General features: G+C 40.4%; 1 protein-coding gene across 1 annotated transcript in view; it reads left to right on the plus strand.

The window, feature by feature from the left end:
• Positions 1–21,994, plus strand: part of LOC102993801 (cytochrome b5 reductase 4) — a 100,508-nt gene that overhangs the window by 22,727 nt on the left and 55,787 nt on the right. Inside the window, exons 3-4 of the mRNA XM_055087691.1 lie at positions 6,156–6,256; positions 11,312–11,393. Coding sequence (XP_054943666.1) covers positions 6,156–6,256; positions 11,312–11,393 — 183 coding nt within the window. The remainder of the gene's footprint in view (positions 1–6,155; positions 6,257–11,311; positions 11,394–21,994) is intronic.

Genomic DNA, 21,994 nt, shown 5'->3' on the forward strand with positions numbered 1-21,994 from the left:
CAACAGAGGAAGGCCCGCATGCCACAAAAAAAAAAAAAAAAAAAAAAAAATACATGAAGCAAACATTAATAGAATTGAAAGAAAAAATTCAAATCCATAACCATTGTTGTGTATTTCAACACCCTCTTCCCAGCAGTTGTTAGAACTAGATAAACATCAGACGTAAAATAATGAAAACAATATGCAGTTTCTTTACTGAACACAAGATGGCAAAGTAGTCACAGTACTTGCAAAAATGGACCTGTGTATTTGAATACAGTGAAATATGCCATGATTTTACTATGTGAGCACACACTTTTCCTTCATTTATTGTAGTAGAGCCAACAAAATGAACAGTGGTGATTAGTGAAATAAACAGGAACACTGCAGTATAGTAGCATAATACTTTGTATACACATGATAGACATGAAATAAACTTTTGTTGAATTAATGTAATGTGGGGCTTTGGAGTTACATTTGTGTTTGAATTTTAAAACAAATTATTTTAAAAGCTAATTATAAAAATACCACTTTTACTTATAGCAGTAGTTCTCAAACTTTTTGGTTTTAAGATCCCTTTACTCCTTTAAAAATTACTGAGGACCCCAAAGAACTTTTATTTATGATGGTCATATCTATTGATATTTACCCTTCAGAAATTAAAATTGAGAAATTGAAAGAATTTTAAAAATTGATTTAAAAATAAACTCACTGTATGTTATCATAAATAATAATATTTTCATGAAAAATAACTATATTTTCCAAAACAAAACATAGAAAGTGACATTGTTTTCCATGTTGGCAAATATCTTTAATGTGTGGCTTAATAGATAACAACCGTATTCTCATATCACCTTCTGCATTTAATCTTATACACTTGTGAAAGAATTTTTTTAAAAAGGCAGGCAGCATCTTAGTATTGCTATGAAAATGTTTTGGCCTTGGACCACCAAAAGAGTCTTGAGCTTTGCGGGAGCCCCTGGACCATACTTTGAAACTCTCTGACTTACAACATAGAACAAAGAAAAAGTGAAGAATTACTAGGTAGTGGGTGTGTGGCCTGAACCATGGGGATGCCCTTCCCTCCTTATTGGTGGGCGATTAGGATTCACATGTATGGGTACCTAACCTGAAAAATTGTGGGAGCCCCATCTGGGAGCTAGATTAATAGATCTAATAGGTCCACTTGAGTCTTCCATCGTGCTGTGTCGTCTAGAGCTGGGGGTTGAGAATTGTTTGGGTCATGCTGCAATCCAGTTCTGAGTTCAGTTATCTGAGGTATGAGGTGTGACTCAGGTTCCACAGGTGGCAAAAGGCTTTTCCTCTCTAGGGAGCTGGGGTAGTGACTAAAGAAAGAGCGGCCTGGAATTGGAACCTTCACATATTGCTGCAGAGAATGGAAAACAGTTCCTCACAAGGTTAAACAGAGATTGCTGTATGACCCAGGAAGTTCACTCCTTGGTATATACTCAACAGAAATACAAATATATGCCCACACAAAGCCATGTGCACAAATGTTCCTAGCATCATTATTCATAAAAGCTAAAAAGTGGAAACAGCCTGTATGTCCCCGAGCTGATGGATGGATAACTAAAATGTAGCCCATCCATACATGAAATATTATTCGGCTGGAAAAAGGAATGAGGTACTGATACTTGCAACACCATGGATGAACCTTGAAAATAGTGTACTAAGTGAGAGAAGGCAAACACAAGAGACCACAAATTGTGTGATTCCATTTATGTGAAATGCCCGAAATATATAAATCTAGAGACAGAAAGTACCTTGTGGTTACCTGAGGCTGGAGAGGCTGGGAGGAATGCTACCTGAAGAATGTTTCTGCATGTTGTTAAATTGTACTATATATTATGTGGTTCACGGCCCCTGTATGGGGACGACTCAAATCTTTGCAATATCAATATCAAAAACTCGAAGGGAGTCTTGTGCCTTTAAAGAACCAATGAGTCTCTGTTTGTTTGTTTGTTGTTCCCTTTTAATACTTTTTGGGATCAGGTAATGAGACCACTGTAACTAGTATCTCCTTTGGCCTTAGCCGCTGGGAAGTTCAGGACCACGTTTAATGGCTCAATCATGGTAACACTGTTAGCTAGGCTAGGCAACTGGTATATTTTCTTTTCTTTTACACGTTTTAGTGTGTGTTTTTAAAATTTGTACGCACAAACTTACGCAAACTTAAAGTTAATATATTACTGTAAGATGCCCATAGTCTTTATCAGTAGCAGTTGGGGTTTAAATTACAACAAATAAAAATATACGTGAAAAACCAGAGGCAGCGTTTGCCAAGATGGAAGAGTTCTTTGCGTGTAAAATGGCAACATTAGTTTTCTGGTTGTACCTGAAATGATATTGATCCTTGAACTAAGCTTTTCAACAAGCAGTTTTAAACTAGACGTTGGTACTGGATGGATCCAAGCAGATGCTGGATGATCCTATATGCTGTGTGCACATGCTGTCTATACGTCCTGTAGAGGTGAATCCTGTACTGGATGCAAGATCAGACTAAAAATTGCCTGTGGAATTCTCCCAGCTTTAAGACTGTCATTCTGTGATTGAATTGGTAATTTTGATGTGTCTGATTTTTATTCTAGGAACTTATTGGAGAACTCAGAGTTCTAGACATATAACAGAAGCAAGATAATTTAGTGTGAAAATATTAGAACAGGTTCTACCAGTACATTGCCTAGAGAGCTCAGTGTAGCTGTTGTTCTGACTGTGTGCTTTCAATTGCACTGCAGCTCTGCTAGGATGAATTAGCTATAAAATATACCTCTGAATATTGCTAGGGCATTTTAAAATAATGTATCGATATTTAAACACTAGAGTATATATTCTTAATAGAACTGCTGTATTTTGGTTTCAGTAAGTTGCTCCTCCTCTTTTTTTCCCCCCAGTTTCATTGAGATATAATTGACCTATAACGTGGTATAAGCTTATGGTGTATAACATTATGATTTGGTGTATGTACCTATTGTGAAACTAAGTTGCTTTTCGTCACAGTACTCAGTCAATCCTTTTCTTGTATCTACTCCTGGTTAGAGTTAAAAAAAAAAACTGCAAAAAATAAAATATAAGCACAAAGGAGGGGATAGATAGATGGGTAGGTAGGTAGGTATCCTCCCTAAGTCCCCCTCTACCACTGAAAGTCATCCATGTAAATGATCTAAAAGCAGCAGTTGGGCTGTGACCAGAGGATCTTGGTCTCAGCCTAGTTTTGCACCATTTAGGATTGATGTTTCATGAATCCATTCCTGCCCATTTTTGTTCTTAATGTCATTATTAACATTTAGGTTCTGCAGAATTTATTAATAGCCTAGCATCAAATTAAGATTATGTCTGTTGGTTCATAAATACTATTTGTTTATATTTAATGGGCAATCAGTTGTGCAGATCTGCCACACCTGAGCAATTAGAGCTTTAGGAAGAAGTTAATTGCATCACTGCAAAATTTGGAACGTTGTAAAATTAGTTTCTAAAAATCAGGTGGTAAGAACTCATAGGAGGCTGGAAACTTGCACGTGAGAAATTACTATCTAAAAGCCATGTATCGGGGCTTCCCTGGTGGCTCAGTGGTTGAGAATCTGCCTGCCAATGCAGGGGACACAGGTTCAAGCCCTGGTCTGGGAGGATCCCACATGCCGCAGAGCAGCTAGGCCAGTGAGCCACAACTACTGAGCCTGCGCATCTGGAGCCTGTGCTCCGCAACAAGAGAGGCCACAACAGTGAGAGGCCTGCACACCGTGACGAAGAGTGGCCCCCGCTCGCTGCAACTAGAGAGAGCCCTTGCACAGAAACGAAGACCCAACACAGCCAAAAATAAATAAATAAATAAATTTAAAAGCCATGTATCGTACAAATAGAATACAGTAAAGCATCAGGGAAAAGCATAAAGCTAGGTTCTTGTTTTCTTCGGCTACACTCAGTGGTGCAAATTTTAGTTGTTAGGAAATGCTTTTGAAAAGGTAAAAAGGAAGGGGATAGGGGAGGAAGAAAAAGGGAATAGCGAGCCTCTGGACCAGAGGGAATGCACCTGTTGCATCTTGGGGCTGGCTTTAAAGTCTCATAATTAGCAAATTACTGACACTGCCAAGTGTGGTTGGAGCTAACATTTCTTGGGCTGAGACACTAACAATCCTAATTTCCTTAAAGTGAGGGATTTTATAGGCATTCCTGGTGTCGTGCATTTGAAGAGGATGGGAAGTTCTTTGGGTCCAGAGTGATCCTAGTCCATCAGAAGGAAGATATGAGAGGACAAGGGTTGATCTAAAGGATTGGCAGGCAGCGGAGAACACCCGTGGGATGTCTCAGGCTTTCTCTGGTGATCAGGGGTAGTTGTTAAGCTGCCTGGTCATCCTCCCACTGGTTGCTGAAATACATGGGATTCCATCACAGAAAGTTAGATGATTGTGTGTTATAGATTTCATGTTCCTGAGAAACTCTAGAACCCAAGTCAAGGTTTGGTTGCAGAGAAAGTTTGGAATTCTTTGGTTTGGAATGCATTCTCTATCTTTAAAAGCCTATTGGGAAAAATTCTGATCCTAATCATTACTTCAGACATTTGTGGTCTGTGGAATTTGGAGCATTAAACAATAGCAAAAATTCCTTGTAAATTTGGCAGGGAAAGGTGGATGGGGAAGGAGAGATAGGGGAACTCTGCCAGTTGTTTTTTTTTTTTTTTTCTTTTCTTTTCCTGACTTTTTTGGAGGACTGCTGGAAGAGAGATTTTGTGAATTTACTTCTTTTTGTGAATTGCCTTTAAGCAATTTTATAAAGAAACCTGGACTGCTTGGTTATTTTCCAAAATTAAACTGGGGGAAAAATTACAGTACCTTTCTTGAGTCTGAAATTCAACTACTTTCCTTCCAAGATTATTGTATAGGATGAACATTTTAAATTATCTGAGGTTATTTAAATTCATGGAAGTCATTACATAAAGAAGGAAGAGTCCTGGATATAAGAAAACCAGTTGTCCTCCTTGCACTCATGAGGAGTCTTGAGGGCTGGATTTGTCTGCTCTCTAGTGTACTACAAGTGAAGGACTAAAAAGGAATTCACTTCCTTGGGAAGGCTATTCATTGAGCTATTCTCCTGTATTTCTTGTTCCCTGTTCCTTCTTCTTAAAAGATAAAAACATAGTTAAATATATGAACAGGTAAAGTAAATATTGGGGAAGATGAAAGGATTATTAGGATCTAAACAATAATCTTGGTTCCTTGGGCAACCGCGGAAAAGAATTGTGTTTGCTTTCGCAGACCGTGCCTCAGTGGCCCAGTCACCGTGTCAGCCTTTGCTGAGACGATCAACTTATGGATGACAGCTCCATTCTTTTTCATCAGATTCTCCTGCCAGGGCAGTAGAGGACGATGAAGTGGTAATATGAGAGAGAGAGGTGGGGGGAGAGAGAACTGTTAAAAATTATTTATTTAGGTGTTTCATTATTTCTTTGCGTTAGGAGGCAGTTCTCTATAGGTCTCGGCACACCTGCATAGCTTGCGAGCAGACGTGCCGACTGTCGTTGTTCTAGGCAGTCTTTTCAGGGATGTTTGCGTGGTGAACAACCTTAGATGGTAGAGCTAGTGTCTCCCTCTAGAGCAAAGGACAGCTTTGCTTACTGTTCAGTATAGTAGAGATCATGTCTTCCTCCAGAGCAAAGGGCCAGGTGTATTTACTGCCCATTAGAAAAGGTTACCACTACTGATGTAAGTACTAAGTTCTCCTTTTTTTTTTTTTTTGCGGTACGCGGGCCTCTCACTGTTGTGGCCTCTCCCGTTGCGGGGCACAGGCTCCGTCCGCGCAGGCGCAGCGGCCACGGCTCACGGGCCCAGCCGCTCCGCGGCATGTGGGATCCTCCCAGACCGGGGCACGAACCCGGTTCCCCTGCATCGGCAGGCGGACGCGCAACCACTGCGCCACCAGGGAAGCCCTCCTTTGTTTCTAACCTGGGAGTCTCTTGTTTTCTGTCAGGACCCATGAAACTGGCAGGCTAACTTGTTAGCTTGCAAGTGTGGTGAAATCTCAGACCCCTCGTGTTATTAATACTTCTAAATAATGGTTGTTAAATGGAATGTATTTGGAAAAATGTATTGAAACTTCGATTTCTAATTTGTACAGTTTGTAAGAAGTTCATTTAGGGTGTCGTTTCTCCTTATTTGATGTAGGGTTTGTTTATAATGTCAGCCCGTATATGGAGTATCATCCTGGCGGAGAAGAGGAACTTATGAGAACAGCAGGATCAGATGGCACTGACCTTTTTGATCAGGTAAGGTGCTGAAAGTGATCTTCCATCACAGTGGGCGAGTGCTCTTAGGTTCAGCAGTGCGACGGTGGTAGAAAGAAAGAAAAGAGTGGCGTACATTTCAGATGTGTGGCTTGAATTTTGAAGTGTGGGAAGATGCTCATAAGTAACAACTGTTCATTTAACTTGCCTTTGAATTATTTTACTAACATTTTAGAGTTGCTCTCAGATCTGTATCTGGGAGTTTACTCTTTTTTTTTTTTTTTTTTAGGCGCAGCGGCCACGGCTCACGGGCCCAGCCGCTCCGTGGAATGTGGGATCTTCCCGGACCGGGGCGCGAACCCGGTTCCCCTGCATCGGCAGGCGGACTCTCAACCACTGCGCCACCAGGGAAGCCCTGGGAGTTTACTCTTAAGTGTTTGCTGCTCTTCTGCTGGCAACTGTTTACTCAGTTTTGATCAGTTTTGATAATGGTGATGACTGACTTATAGGAGGCAGTGACCATTAGAGGAGATAACAAGTCCCTTAGCGTCTTTGCTTATTTGGGGATTGTTACATAGTCAGCCTGTCTTGCTGTACTAAGTCTGCATATTATGTAGAAAGATCATTAATGAATAGAAAACATATTTTTCCTAGAGATAGCAGAGATTCTGTAGTATGTGTCAAAAGATATTTAAATTAGTCACTTTTCCCCCTTATATTTATTGAAAACAATGATTAGCTCTTATACTGTTTAAAAATCATGGAGAATATGATAATTACTATCAGTTGGCTGAACTGCTATTTTGAAACAACTGTCTTGAAAAGAATAGAAATTTGCCTTTGTCTCACAAATGCTTTATTTTGTATTTTAGCGATGATTAACCATGTTGTAGTACTGGGTTTTTACCATCTGAGATACCTGAATCAGACTGGGTTATTTTTAGAGCTGCGTTCTGAGCAAATGAAATTTGATTTCTGTTCCTCTTACCTTCTCATCCGTTGTAGGATTTATTTTTTGACCAGGATACCAGAAATATAATTTGTTTTGTACTTTAATGTACTTACATGCATCTGCTTAAATAACCGAATCTCATTTGCTGTTCATGTTTTTCCTGGGTTGGAGAAAAGTCATTTTTACCCATTGGTGATACTAGGATTCTCCTTGGGAGGTCCTTATTGCTGATTTAAATTCCCGTTGTCATTTGATATTTGTTATTGGCTAGCAGTGCAAGCCAAATAGAAAGTTTGGGAATGTTTGCCGGAAAACTTGTCTACCATACTTCTATCTGTCCTGTGTCAACTGAAAAAAAAATTCACAGTGTGAGAGTTGTGAGTTAAGTTTTATTTGGGGCGAAATGAGGGCTATAGCTTGGGAGACAGCATCTCAGAGAGCTCTGAGAAACTGCTCCCGAGAGCGAGAGGGAGAGGTCAGTATCGTATGATTTTAGTGAAGAGGGGTACGTAGAGTCAAGCACACGTCTTGGCAGATGCTTACTGCTAGTTACGAGGGGCAGATGTCACCTTAAATGATCTTAGTGCTTTTCTAGATATGAGAAGATGCAGGAATTTGAGCTCATAAAATCATCTCCTGGAAACATCTAACTCTCCGAAGCCCTGTTCTGCCAGTTTTTCCCAGAGTACAGAGTGTGTCATTCCTGGTCTCCACCCTGCTGCACTCCTTTCAGGGGGTGGTGAAGGTCAGCAAGCTGCAGTGGCTAGTGATTTAGTCCTTGAAGAGGCAAGATGGCAAGTACCAGTTTTTCGCTGGCACCTATGACCTCTTGATGCTGAATGTGCTCTTCCACAAGAAGAATTTCCGGTAACATCTAGTCCTATTCATATTTCTTAGTGTTGTGCAATTATATGGACCTTATTGAAATAAGCTTGTTTTGGGGAAGTCACAAGAACTGCTATATTGTTAAATTCTTTAGCAGTTTCAACAATACTTCTGTGGACCAAAAAAAAATGCACCACCTAAAAGTTGAGAAATATGTTTTATTTGAGGTGTTACTGAGGACTGTAGTCCTGAAACAGCCTCTTGGATAGCTCTGAGCTCTGTTCCAAAGAGGTAAGGGAGAAACCAGGACATATAGGAGCTTTTGCTGGGAAAAAACATGTAGTAGAACATCAAAACATTACTACTAATCACAAAAAGCAGGCATCTCAGTTAATTATTTTAGTGCTTCTCTGTGTATGGGAAGATGCAAGAGTCTGGGCTTGTTGAAATTGTTCCTTTAATATGCACCTTAACTCTCTAGGGCCAGTATCCTCTTTTTCTCCATCCTGAATTCCTCTTAGGCCACACCATAGGGGGCGGCTGCAGTGGCTTGGTGGCTTTATGGCTGCATCATCCTTTGATTACGGAAATGTCAGGCTACACTCTTTGTCCTCACTTGAGTTACCAGATTGCTGCATTCCCCTTGGCTTTAATAAGACCAGTGATGTTTATTTATGACTTTTGCTCACCACAGAAGTAAACAACTTTATAAAATTCTAGAAACAGTGGTGAAGCTTCTTCTATCTTTAATATCTAGTATTTGAGTTGTACAAAGAATATTAAGTAATCTCTTTATTGTCCGACTTCTGTCTCTAGTTTTGATCTCGCTTCTGACTTCTCGTTTCGTATTTCCAGTTGGCTGATGGGCAGTTTGAAAACCTGTTGGCAGTTGAACTCAGTGTGCCCTCAAATAATATCAACTCATCTTCTTCCCTTGGTTTTTTCTACCGTTTCCTGTTTCTGGAAATGGGAACTTGAAACCACTTGAGTAATCTTTGCCTTCTCTCATTGTGTTATTGAAGTGGTCACCTGGACCTGTGCCAGGGTCTTGGCCCAGGTCGAGATCCCTTGTCTCAGCCTGGGAGGTTCTTTTTCTGCTTGGATTCGTATAGCCAGTAACAAAACCAGTGCTGAGACTGGAACAGCACAAGCTTTATTCGGTGGCCAAAGAAGGGAGAAGCAAGAGCTAGTTCGCAGATCGACTTCTCAGCCTGACTCAGGCCGAGACACCATATATATAGGAGGGTTGGGGTAAAATGGAGGGAATTGAGTAAAGAGTGGGAGGGATATTCATGACTTATCCGAGGGCGGGGGGTGTGCTTGGGACCGGGAACTGAGGCAGCGCTCCTTTGCAGTCCTTTTTTGGGCTCTTCTGGTTGTCGTCACGGCAGTCGCCGGCTGTCACGGCGCTGCGGGGTGTGTCACTTGTAGCACGCTAGTGCATTACAGCGAGTGCATAATGAGGCTCAAGGTCCACTGGAGTTTAGGTCTTCTGCCATTTGGGGCCTAGTTAGTTCGAACCAGTTGTTTAGAAATTTCTTTAGGAGCAGCTTCCTCCGTTTGTATTTGGGCCTGACACTCGATAAGGGCAGTTAGTTTCCGTCTGAGGGAGGGGCGGCAGTATGGCTCTGGGGCAGCAGTCTCGGTAACAGATGTGCCTCAGCATCGAGTCCCTGGTGAAGGTCTGCGATGCTGTCTTTAAACATTGCACCTTTTCTCTCCTCCCACTGCCTTAGGTCAAGTTGGCATCACCCTCTCTGGTCCTCATATTTTCATACTGTCCCGGTATCTTTACCTTCAGTACCAATTTAGATAACATGACAGCTAGAATAATATTCTTAAAGACAGTCGTCTTAGCACCTTGCTCTACAAGTTTCAGAGGCTCACCAATGACAGTGTAAGGAATTCAAAGTCATTAGTCTGGCATTTGAGGGCCTAAAAATAATGTCATCAAGGTAAATATTCTCAACATGCAACTTGCTTTGGAACTGAAGTGCTTTGAGCAAATCACCAGTTCCATGACTGACAAACCCCATACCTTTGTCTCTCTGAATATCCTTCTCCTTCATCTATCTGTTAAAATTCTACCCCACCCCATAGCACCAGAGATGGTGCTTTACACATTACTGGAGACTCCATAACTATTTGGCAAATAAAATTTCAATTTATATTAGTGTGCATTTATAATTACATATATATTTTTTACATATTTGCTATTTTAGTGTATATTTATTTACTCAGGAACATACATAAAGATTCTGGTATCAGTATTCTTTGACCTGATTATTTAGTGATTATATAGCATTTATGGGATAATATATTCTGGTTTTCCTTTACTGGTCTTTTACAATTGGACTTTTAGATTGTTCCCAATATTTTGCTAATATAACTAGTGCTACGATGAGTGTCCTGGTGCCTGCATCTTTGTGTATATGCAGATATTTTCTCAGGTAACTTCCTGAATTACTGAGGGGAAGAGCTGCATATTTTAAGGCTTTTAATATATATTGAGAAGATGCCCTCCAGAAAGGTTGTTTAAATTTCATTCCCACTAGTAATTCTGGCAACAAATACTGTCAGTTGTTTCCCTTGAAGTGACAGTCTCACTTTGTTCATTTAGAAGAAAATGTCTATCAGATACCCAAGTCTGAGTAACTAGTTTATAGGTCATTCTTTTTCTTTTATGGATAAACAGCCTTTCAAGAAAAAGCACAGTTTAACAGGCAAATCAAACAGTTGCCTAAGTGTTTTTCCTCGCAGCAACCGTCTCACTTAGCAGCAGAAGTGTTTTTGAGAACTTCCCATTTTGTCACACAGCATATAGAAAAGACCTATAACCAAGGGTTGAGGTTTCAGAAAATTAATTTTTTCTACTTCATGAAGGATATTCTTAAATGAAGCCAACTCCCTCCAGCGCCGTGGGTCTGTGGTGGTAAGCAATGTAATGATTGAGACCGCTGCCTTGATTTGTGCTAAGATGCAAACTGGTTTACCCACCATTGCTATTTCAACATCACTGCAAATGTCAATACAATGAAAAAGGCAGATAACATCTTAGTATTATTATGAAACTAATCGAGACCTCGTGGGTATCTGAAAGGGCATCAGGAACCTCCAGAGGTCTGTAGACAACACTTTGAGAACATTGTTCTAAAGTCCCTATATATGCTCCCATTTTGTCACTCCCTTGTTGGCTAATTGAATCTGCTTCTTAGTTTTTCAGAGCCATGTAAGAATATTTAGTTTTCATCAGAAAAAAATTAGGGCATCTCATGGAGTTAGAGTCATGTTGCTTTTCTGCTATTTTTCTCCCACACCAGGTTCATCGTTGGGTCAACTATGAATCCATGCTGAAAGAATGCCTGGTTGGCAGGATGGCCGTTAAACCTGCTTTTCCTAAAGGTACGTGGAGCCAGGGCTAACCTGGCATTGAGGTGTGATACACATGGACTGTCTTTTAGGTGGATTTCAGCAAATAGATTTAAAGAAATCACTAAATTGTTCTCATTTCACTGGCCTCCTGTTCTAGCCACTGTAAAGATTTTACTTCAGTTCTTTAGAATGAAACAATGACTTTACCTTAAAAATCTGGCATGTTCTGAGAGAACATTCACAGTGTGGAGAATAAGCATAATGGAAGTGAAAGAACTTTATTTACTTAGTTTTCATTAGTCTTTTATTCTCTTGTTACATAGAGTAGCTCGAACAGTTGGTTAGAGGTGACTTTTAGACTAGTTTCCTAAAATTTAATTTTTTGAATATGTAATTGTATTCACATGACTCAAAAATCAGAAAATATAGAAAGTTATACAGTAAAATTTCCCCTCTCAGCTTTGTCTCCCATTTGCTTTGAACTTTTCCACTCCTTGACTCTTTACCATAAAAACTGATTTTAAAGTACTTTTAAAAAAACCGATTGCTTGGGACTTCCCTGGTGGTCCAGCAGTTAAGACTCTGTGCTCCCAATGCAGGGGGGCCTGGGTTCGATCCCTGGTCAGGGAACTAGATCCCGCACGCATGCCGCAACTGAGATCCCGCGTGCCGCAACTGAAGATCCCAAACACTGGAACGAAGATCCCACATGCTGCAACTAAGACCTGGTGCAGCCAAATAAATAAATAATGTTAAAAAAACAAAACAAACAAACAAAAAAACGGTTTCTTTCCCTTACCTTCCAAACTGCCACTCTACAATCAGCATGGTGTTGGAGATCATCTCTTTCCTCCTAAGCTTCTTTTGGAAGAGCGCCCTTTGAAAAGTTTAGACAGGCAATTGGAGTAGCAGGAGTACTTTGCTTAAATCCTTTACTGTAGGTGGAACGGAGTCGTTTCTTTTGAACAACTCCTGATTTTGACATCCAAATTAGGAATACATTGGCTTGTTTGAGCTGACTCTGCTACTATTTATTTAGTTCAGTGAGTTTTGTATTTCAAGGCCTTATTGTTAGAGGCCTGTGTCAGCTGTATAGAAATAGCACAGGCATACCTAGATTTGAACCCTAGCTCCATGGCCTATTGGCTGTGCCATAAAGATGGCAGTTTCTGTCTCTGAGCCTCAAGTTTTTTCATCTGTACACAGATTCATAGGGCTAAGAATTAATGTGAGTAAATTAGCATGAATGTAACAGAGGCTCAAAAAGGATTTCTTCTTCCTATTGCTATAAAACAAATAAGCAGTACATGCATACAGGCATACTTCGGAAGTATTGCAGGTTCAGTTCCAGACCACTGCTCTAAAGCAAATGTTGCAATAAAGCAAGTCACATGAATTTTTTGGTTTCCCAGTGCACATAAAAGTTATGTTTACACTCCACTCCAGTCTATTAAATGTGCAATAGCAGTATGTCTGAAAAAGCAATGTACATACCTTAATTTAGAGACACTTTGTTACTGAGAAAAGCTAACCATCATCCGAGCCTTCAGAGAGTCATAATCTTTTTGCTGGTGAGGGTCTTGCCTTGATGCTGATGGCTGCTGACTGAGCAGGGTGGTGGCTGCTGAAACTGGGGTGGCCGTGGCAGCTTCTTAAGATAAGACAGCAGTGAAGTTTGCCATGTTGATTGGTTCTTCCTTTCGTGACGATTTTTCTATAGAATGCAGACCTGTTTGGTAGCATTTTACCCACAGTAGAGCTTCTTTCAAAATCAGTCAGTCCTCTCAAATGCAGCTGCTGCTTTATCAGCTAAGTTTCTGTAGTATTCTAAATTCTTTGTTGTCATTTCAACAATCTTGACAGCATCTGCACCAGGAGTAGATTCCATCTCTTTGCTCAGCCATAAGAAGCAACTCCTCATCTGTTCAAGTTTTATCATGAGATTGTAGCAAGTCAGTCACATCTTCAGGCTCCACCTCTAATTCCAGTTCTCTTGCTCTTTCGACCATGACTGCAGTTACTTCCTCCACTGAAGTCTTGAACCCCTCAAAGTCATCCAGGAGGGTTAGAATCAGCTTCTTCCAATCTCCTGTCAATGTTGATATTTTGACCTGTTCCCATGAGTCAGGAATGTTCTTGATGGCATCTAGAATAGTGACACTTTTCCAGAAGGTTTTCAATTGACTTTGCCCAGATCCATCAGAGGAGTCACTATCTGTGGCAGCTATAGCCTTACAAAATGTATTTTTTAAATAATAAGACTTGAAAGTCTAAATAACTCCTTGATCCACAGGGCGCAGAATGGATGTCCTGTCAGCAGGCCTGAAAACAACATGAATCTCATTGAACATCTCCATCAGACATCCTGGGTGACCAGGTGCATTGTCAGTGAGCAGTAATATTTTGAAAAGAATATTTTTTTTCTGAGCAGCAGGTCTCAACATCAGGCTTCAAGTATTCAGTAAACTATGTTGCAAGCAGATGTACTACCATCCAGGCTTTGTTGTTCCACTTATAGAGCACAGGTAGAGTAGATTTAGAATAATTCTTAAGGACCCTAGTATTTGTAGAATGGTAGATGAGCACTGGCTTCAACTTCAAGCCACCAGCTGCATCAGCCCCTAACAAGACAGTCAGCCTGTCCTTTGAAGCATTGAAGCCAGGCATTGGCTTCTCCTCTCTAGCTATGAAGGTCCTAGATGGCACCTTCTTCCGGTAGAAGGCTGTTTCATCTACATTGAAAATCTGTTGTTTAGTGTAGCCACCTTCATTAATTATCTTAGCCAGATCTTCTGGATAACATGCTACAGCTTCTACATCAGCTCTTGCTGCTTCACTGTGAACTTTTATGTTACAGAGAGGGCTTCTCTCCTTAAACTTCATGAACCAACCTCTGCTAGCTTCATGCTTTTCTTCTGTACCTTCCTCTCCTCTCTCGACCTTTCATAGAATTGAAGAGATTAGGGTCTTGCTCTGAATTAGGCTTTGGCTGAAGGGAATGTCGTGGCTGGTTTAATCTTCTATCCAGATCATTAAAACTTTCTCCATGTCAGCAGTAAGGCTGTTTTGCTTTCCTGGAGTAGCACTTTTGATTTCCTTCAAGAACTTTCCCTTTGCATTCACACTTTGGCCGACTGTTTGGTAGAAGAGGCCTAGCTTTCAGACTGTCTTGGCTTTTGACATGCCTTCGTCACTAAGCCTAATCATTTCTAGTTTTTGATTTAAAGGGAGAGTCGTGGGACTCTTCCATTCACTTGAACACTTAGAGGCCACTGTAGGGTTATATTAATGGGCCTAATTTCAGATTGTTGTGTCTCAGGGAATAGGGAGGCCCAAGGAGAGGAAGAGAGATGGAGAAATGGCCAGTCGATGGAAGAGTCAGATCACACATATTTATAGATTGAATTTGCAGTCTTATGTGGGTGCAGTTTGTGGTGCCTCAAAATAATTACAATGGTAACATCAGATCACTGCTCACAGATCACCATAACAAATACAATAATGATGAAAAACTTTGAAATATTACCAGAATTACCAAAACGTGCCCTAGAATCATGAAGCGAGCAAATGCGGTTGGAAAAATGGCACCAATAGACTTGCTCAATGCAGGGTTGCCCCAAACCTTCCATTTTTAAAAATGCAGTATCCGTGAAGTGCAGTAAAGCAAAGCACAATAAAACGAGGTCTGCGTGTATACCGAAAACAAACTAGTTTGAACTTTAGTGTCTGGCAGTTCTTCCAAACCAGTTTACTTTTGTAAACAAATCCCTTTCTTCTCTTAATCGCTCCTGAGTTCACCTATTCACTGCCAGCAGGGGCCATGTTCTTAAGGAAAACTCCAAACTGACTAATTTTACCTCATCCTGAACATTACATATCTTGTTTACACAGTCCGGTACTAAAGGTACCGGAAGCATTTATGCTTCTCTGTAATACCGTTCAGTGTGGTCAGAAAGTGTGCCAGCTCCTTAGGCTTCTGTGTCATAGGAGACATGAAATTAATAAAAGGACTTTTCTGGTTTCCTTCCTTCCTCCCTGGAAATGAGAGACAGATAATCTTCAAAATGTTTCATCAAATACGGCAAACACTGTTTAAAATGAGCAGATTCCACAAGGAAGTCCTCAGATATTTAATTTTTTTTGAAAAAAGGTACCGGAAGCATTTATGCTTCTCTGTAATACCGTTCAGTGTGGTCAGAAAGTGTGCCAGCTCCTTAGGCTTCTGTGTCATAGGAGACATGAAATTAATAAAAGGACTTTTCTGGTTTCCTTCCTTCCTCCCTGGAAATGAGAGACAGATAATCTTCAAAATGTTTCATCAAATACGGCAAACACCGTTTAAAATGAGCAGATTCCACAAGGAAGTCCTCAGATATTTAATTTTTTTTGAAAAAAGGGGGGTGCTAGAAGCAACAGTCCGGGATGATAAGCTAGTACTGATGCCTCCATTTCCCCAAAGCACTTATCAGATACTTGGAACGTAGAGCCACGTGGGAATTTTAATGGTCACATAGGAAATGGGAGACCGGATCTTGGGTCTGTAAAGGCAGGGAGTTGGAGCTGAGATCCCTGCCTATGGCTTGACTCTTGAAGTCTATATGATCAGTGAAATGGGAAGGCTTGAAAAGAAATCTGTGCAACAACAAAGGGAGATGTCAGGATAGTCTGCCCTGACCTTGTTTATGAGGTGATGGAGGAGAGGAAAGAGAATTTGAGAATTTGTAACCACAGTCTTGCCCACGTAAGAGTTGGGAATTCAAATATATATATATACCACCTATGTGGTGTTAGAAACCTCAAACCGAGAAATAAAATGGTCTCCCATTACTGGTTTCCCTGCCTGCTTGGCAGATTTATGTACACATTTTTAATGGTGGAACAAACTTTCAACCTAAAGCCCTTAAAATTCCCACAGGGACACATCACCAGTTATTAGTGTACAGTAGAAAAATTAAACAACACCTGAGGAAGCAAGTCAGCAGAAACAAAAGCAGAATTTCACCCCTTGGACTTTGTTATTTGTATACAAGTAATTATAAAAATAATTATGAATAAAAATAATTATGTTCGAAGTGATTAGGAAAATAATGAATTGGTAACATGAGTAAAGCAAGAGACTGCTAAAATAATCATGTAAAATTGAAAAAAAAATAGAACTCCTAGAAATGAAAAATGGAGCTGGTGAGATTAAAAAGTGCATAGCATGGGCTTCCCTGGTGGCGCAGTGGTTGGGAGTGCGCCTGCCGATGCAGGGGACGCGGGTTCGTGCCCCGGTCCGGGAAGATCCCGCGTGCGGCGGAGCGGCTGGGCCCGTGAGCCATGGCTGCTCAGCCTGCGCGTCCGGAGCCTGTGCTCCGCGGCGGGAGAGGCCACAGCAGTGAGAGGCGTGCGTACTGGGAAAAAAAAAAAAAAAAAGTGCATAGCATGAATAGTTAGAGTTTAGACGTAGTAGAAGAGTTGAGTGAACTGCCAGACTGAGCAGCAGACATTGAACAGAACGTGGTGCATAGAAACAAAATGATAGAAAAATATGCAAGAGACGCGGAGTGTAGAGCAATAAGATCTAACACTTGACATCAGATTTCCAGAAAGAAGTAGTAGTGAGAGTGAGGAAGAGACAACCTCTGAATGGCTGAGACTTTTCCAGAATTGGTAAATCACAAATCTCAGATTCAGCAAGTTCAGCAAATCCCCAACCAAGATAAATAAAAAGAAATCCACACATAGACTATTCATGGTAAAACTGCAGAACACCAAAGACAACAGCCAGAGAGAGATGGGTTTACTAACAAACCAGTGATTAATAAATTGACAGCTAATTTACTAGTGTAATTTACTAGCTGCTACTGCTAATTCACTAGAACATCAATAGGAGACGAAGAGAGCAGTGTCTTGGAAGTTCTGCGGGAAAACAACTGACAACCTAAAGTCATTCAGTAACAAGGATGAAGTAAAGGTAGTTAAGACTAACAACAACAAACAACACGGGCTTCCCTGGTGGCGCGGTGGTTGAGAGTCCGCCTGCCGGTGCAGGGGGTTTATGAAACCAAAATCAGAAGGGTTGGGGAAACTGGGATTTCTGACTAAATCCTAATGGTGAAGAACTAAACCATAATGAATATTCCTTCTCCTTCTCACCACCTGGTTCAGGGAAGTGCAAACATATTTCTTATCCAGAATGAGAAATGGACTCTGAGAGACTGTGTATTCATAAATTAAAAGTTTCCTTTTCCACACTGCCTCTGGCCCTGGGATTGGTTCCTGAGGCTGCATGATCCGTAGAAAGAGCACAAGTTTCATAGAAACTAACATGGCTTCAGATCTCATCTCCACCTCAGGTTACACCCATGAGCTGTTTGATCTTCAGTATCAGTTAACAGATCTGAGTGTTTTTGCTCAGCCGTGAAATGGGGTCTAAGAATGAAACATCCCAAAGTCATTGTGAGGATTGAATGATGTTTGCTAACCACCTGATGCATGAGAAGCAACAGGCGGTGGGAGCAGTAGAAGTGGTTATTGCTGCGGTGGCTGCCTTTGCTCCTCTGCTCCTACAATACTGAGGCTGCTTACATTTTCTGTTCCTTTGTGTCCCTATAATTATCAGCATGTGTCTTCCCATGGCTCTGCTTCTGGGAAAAATGAAGTATTATCATTATTATTGACAGGGCATGTGAGAACATGTTTATGAATCTCTGTTTCACTGTAAAGCCTTTTTGGATTATAAGTGTTTTGCTAGGATGAGGCCAGTAGCAGGTAGTGATGTGAGAGAACTTGCAAGGCATTAGGAAGCAAAGAGAAGAATTTTACAAATCAGGAGAGTTGTTGACTGCAAGTAAATGGATCGCGTTTTTGGAACAGTAGAGACTTAAGATCCAGCAAGATACAGTCTGCACTCCAAGCTAACCAGAACTAGTAGATCATATAAAAGGGGCAAAGTAACTAAAGAGAAAGGTTTAATGTGTCAAGAATGTTCATGATAATTAAAGTGAATGTTGTGTTAACAGTACCTCCTATGCCTTTCATCTACAGGCAGAGATTGATCCTTGAAGTCTGCTGGCGTGAGACTTAAGGATAGAGACTATTAGATGGGGTGACCATGTAATTGTCCAAACTGGGGCAGATTGGAGAATGAATGGAGCCTCTATTAGTAGTTATACTGAGACAGCAGGGGGCAGGCAGTAAACTGGAGCAAACTAGAGACTATGTTCACTCCACAACTACAGCTTCTAGATGAAATGGGAACAGAGGTGTAAACAGAGACGAAGTGGGAATAGAGGATGAAAACAGATTAAGTAGGAATAGAGGATGAGAACAGAGACGAAGTGGAAACAGTAGGTGGAGACTTGCTGACATGAGGATTTATAGGGGGTTGGGGGGGTGATGGATATACTGAAGAGAAATGTCATATATGGGCTTCTTTCAACACGAGATCCTTGACACCATCTTTTAGGTGGGGTGACCTGCCAGGCTCCAGTGCAGGGAGGAGCCAGAAATAGCATTTTGTAGGCATCCCCACAGCTGAGCAGTCCTGGGAGGACAGTTTTCCATTCATCTACTGGCTTCTAGGGTAGGAGTGGTATCTGGGAAGAACACAGAAGAGCTAACAGTGTCAGAATATAAAACACATAATACCAGTGGCTCCTTATCAAGAGAAGAATCAGTGGGTTTTTTATAATCCTTTGTTTAAAAAGTATTGTGGTTTGTATTGTGCTTTAGAAAGATATCAGTAATGAATAAAGGGAGAAACTTTGCTTGAAAAGGTGAGCTTCAGTTATTGATTATTTATGTGGAACACTTCATTCTCTGGCAAAGATGACAAAGGTTCTTTTTGCCCTTTTTTTAGTCGTTTGCTGTCATTATTATAGCCACTGGCAACATGTGGCTGCTATTCAGTGTGGAAATACTCTCCAAATTGAGATATGCTACAAGCGTAAAATACTGCATTTCAAGACTTAGAATGAAAAAGGAATGTAAAATATCTAATAACTTTACATTGATTACATGTTGAAATGACAAGATTCTGGATATGTTGCATTAAGAGAAAATATATTATTAAAATTAATTTGACCTGTTTCTCTGTACATTGTTAATGTGGTTATTAGAAAATTTTAAATTATATTTGTGGCTTGCATGATATTTCTTCTGGACAGCACTGTTCCAGATCATAAATGTACTCTTAAAATTTTAATATATTTTTTAAATAGTCACATTTTCTTTATATATATATTTTTTATTGAAATATGGTTGATTTACAATATTGTGTTAATTTCTGCTGTACAGAAAAGTGATTTAGTTATATATTCTTTTCCATTATGATTTATTATAGGATATTGAATATAGTTCTCTGTGCTGTACAGCAGGACCTTGTGGTTTATCCAGTTCTATATATAAAAGCTTCCATCTGCTAAACCCAGCCTCCCACTCCATCCCTCCCCCACCCCCTCCCCCTTGGCAACCACCAGTCTGTTCTCTATGAGTCTTTTTCTGTTTCATAGATAGGTTCATTTGTGTCATATTTTAGATTCCACATATAAGTGACATCATATGGTATTTGTCTTTCTTGTTCTGGCATACTTCACTTAGTATGATAATCTCTAGCTCCATCCATGTTGCTGCAAATGGCATTATTTCATTCTTTTTTATGGCTGAGTGATATCCCATTGTATAGATGTACCACATCTTCTTTATCCACTCATCTCTCGATGGATATTTAGGTTGGTTCCACGTCTTGGCTATTGTGAATAGTGCTGCTGTGAACATAGGGGTGCATGTATCTTTTTGAATTATAGTTTTGTCTGAATATATGCCCAGGAGTGGGATTGCTGGATCATATGGCAGCTCTACTGTTAGTTTTCTGAGGAACCTCCATACTCTTTTCCATAGTGGCTGCACCAGTTTACATTCCTACCCACAGTGTAGGAGGGTTCCCTTTTCCCCACATCCTCTCCTCTCCAGCATTCGTTATTTGCAGTTTTTAATGATGGCCATTCTGTAAAATAGTCACATTTTCTAATGGCACAGCCCAGTGTCAGGAATGTTTCTTCTTAATTTCTCATTGTTTTATCATGGTTTCTAATACTTTATGTTTTTAGTTTTCACAAGCACTTGCTGACTGTAAAGCACTTAGAACCATAGATCAGTAGAATACTTTTGAGGTGAGAGAGGGATTTAGAGCTGTTCTAACACCCTCAGTTTAAAAGGGAAGATCCTGGGGCTTGTAGGTATATGTACCTTCCTTAAAGGCTACAGTTATTTAATAGGAGAAGCCCACCATTGAGAGAAAACCTGGGTGCTTCCTTTTGTAAGGCAGAAAATCACCTCATTAAAGTTATCCTCTTTCAAATAATTTATTTCTCTTTGGTATATGCCAGTGGTTCTTAACCTGGGTTGAGTTTGCTCCCCAGTGGACATTTGGCAATGTCTGGAGAGGATTTGGTTGTCACAGCTGAACTAGATGCTACTGGCATTCCCGTGGGTAGAGGAGAGGTCGGAGTGCTGCTAAATACCCTACAAGGCACAGGATACACTCCCACGACGGAGAGTCATCCAGCCCCAGATGTTCCTGGTGCTGACATGGAGAAACCCTCATGTGTGAATTAGTTTTTTATTCTTAAAAATGATGGTATTAGTGGCATCACTAATTGGGTGGGCTGGCTGTCAGCTGGGAGGTCAGCTTCTGTACAGTCAGTCAAAGTTCCCTCTTCTAGGAGCTACCGTTTCCTCATTGATAAAATGGGGACAGTTCAGGGCTCAAGTGGGTGGACAGAACACAAGCTCAGAGGCTCAGTACTGGGGAAGCAAGACAGTTACTAGTGGAGAGAAAGGGGTGGGTGTCATGATGAAGTGGACTTTACTGGCTGAGCAGATGTGCTTTCTCAGCCGGGCTGCCTTCATTTGCTTTTGTGCTGTAGGTCCCACTGTCTGAGTGATTCCTGCCAGAAAGATCTAAGGGACAGGTAATTAAAAATGGGGGGTAAGAAGTCCCTGGTCAGGGGACAGATGCAGGCCTGAGCAGGAAGTGGGTCTTGCTGTATGATTGTGACTGGCCAGTGTTTGGTTTAAGTTAGTATTTGTTTTGTTTTCAGAGAAAAATGATTGTTTTTAAAGTGTTTTTTAAAAAGTATTTATTTATTTATTTGGCCGTGTCGGGTCTTACTTGATTTTTGAACATGTGTATATTTGAGTATAGGTAATACCAAATAAGGAAGGAGTGGTTAATCCCTCTGAGGATAGGACAAGAGTAGAAAATAACTAATAAATTGGAGAATTGAATAAAAAATGACAAGGATAGCCTTGAAAACAGAAAATACAAACTTCTAAAAATGCAGTATTTGCTGTGATTAGTTAAATGAATCGTGGAGAGAAAAACTGACCAGGAATAAGTAACTATATACTCTGGTACTTTTAGAACTTCTTAATCCTGGAATTTTTCAGAGTATGTGTTTGAACTATTATACCTTTATTTTAATTCTGCTAGTAGACTACTTCTAGGATAAGGAGTAAACTTCTGGGCCTTGAAGTTTGAGAGATGTACAAAATTTGAAGATGATTCAGAAGATAATTACAAAGATAAATTACGGAGGGTAACAGAGAAGGATAGTTTAGAAATACATAAATTATTAAATTTTATA

The sequence above is a fragment of the Physeter macrocephalus genome, chromosome 11 (assembly GCF_002837175.3).
Source record: "Physeter macrocephalus isolate SW-GA chromosome 11, ASM283717v5, whole genome shotgun sequence".
Lineage (NCBI taxonomy): Eukaryota > Metazoa > Chordata > Mammalia > Artiodactyla > Physeteridae > Physeter > Physeter macrocephalus.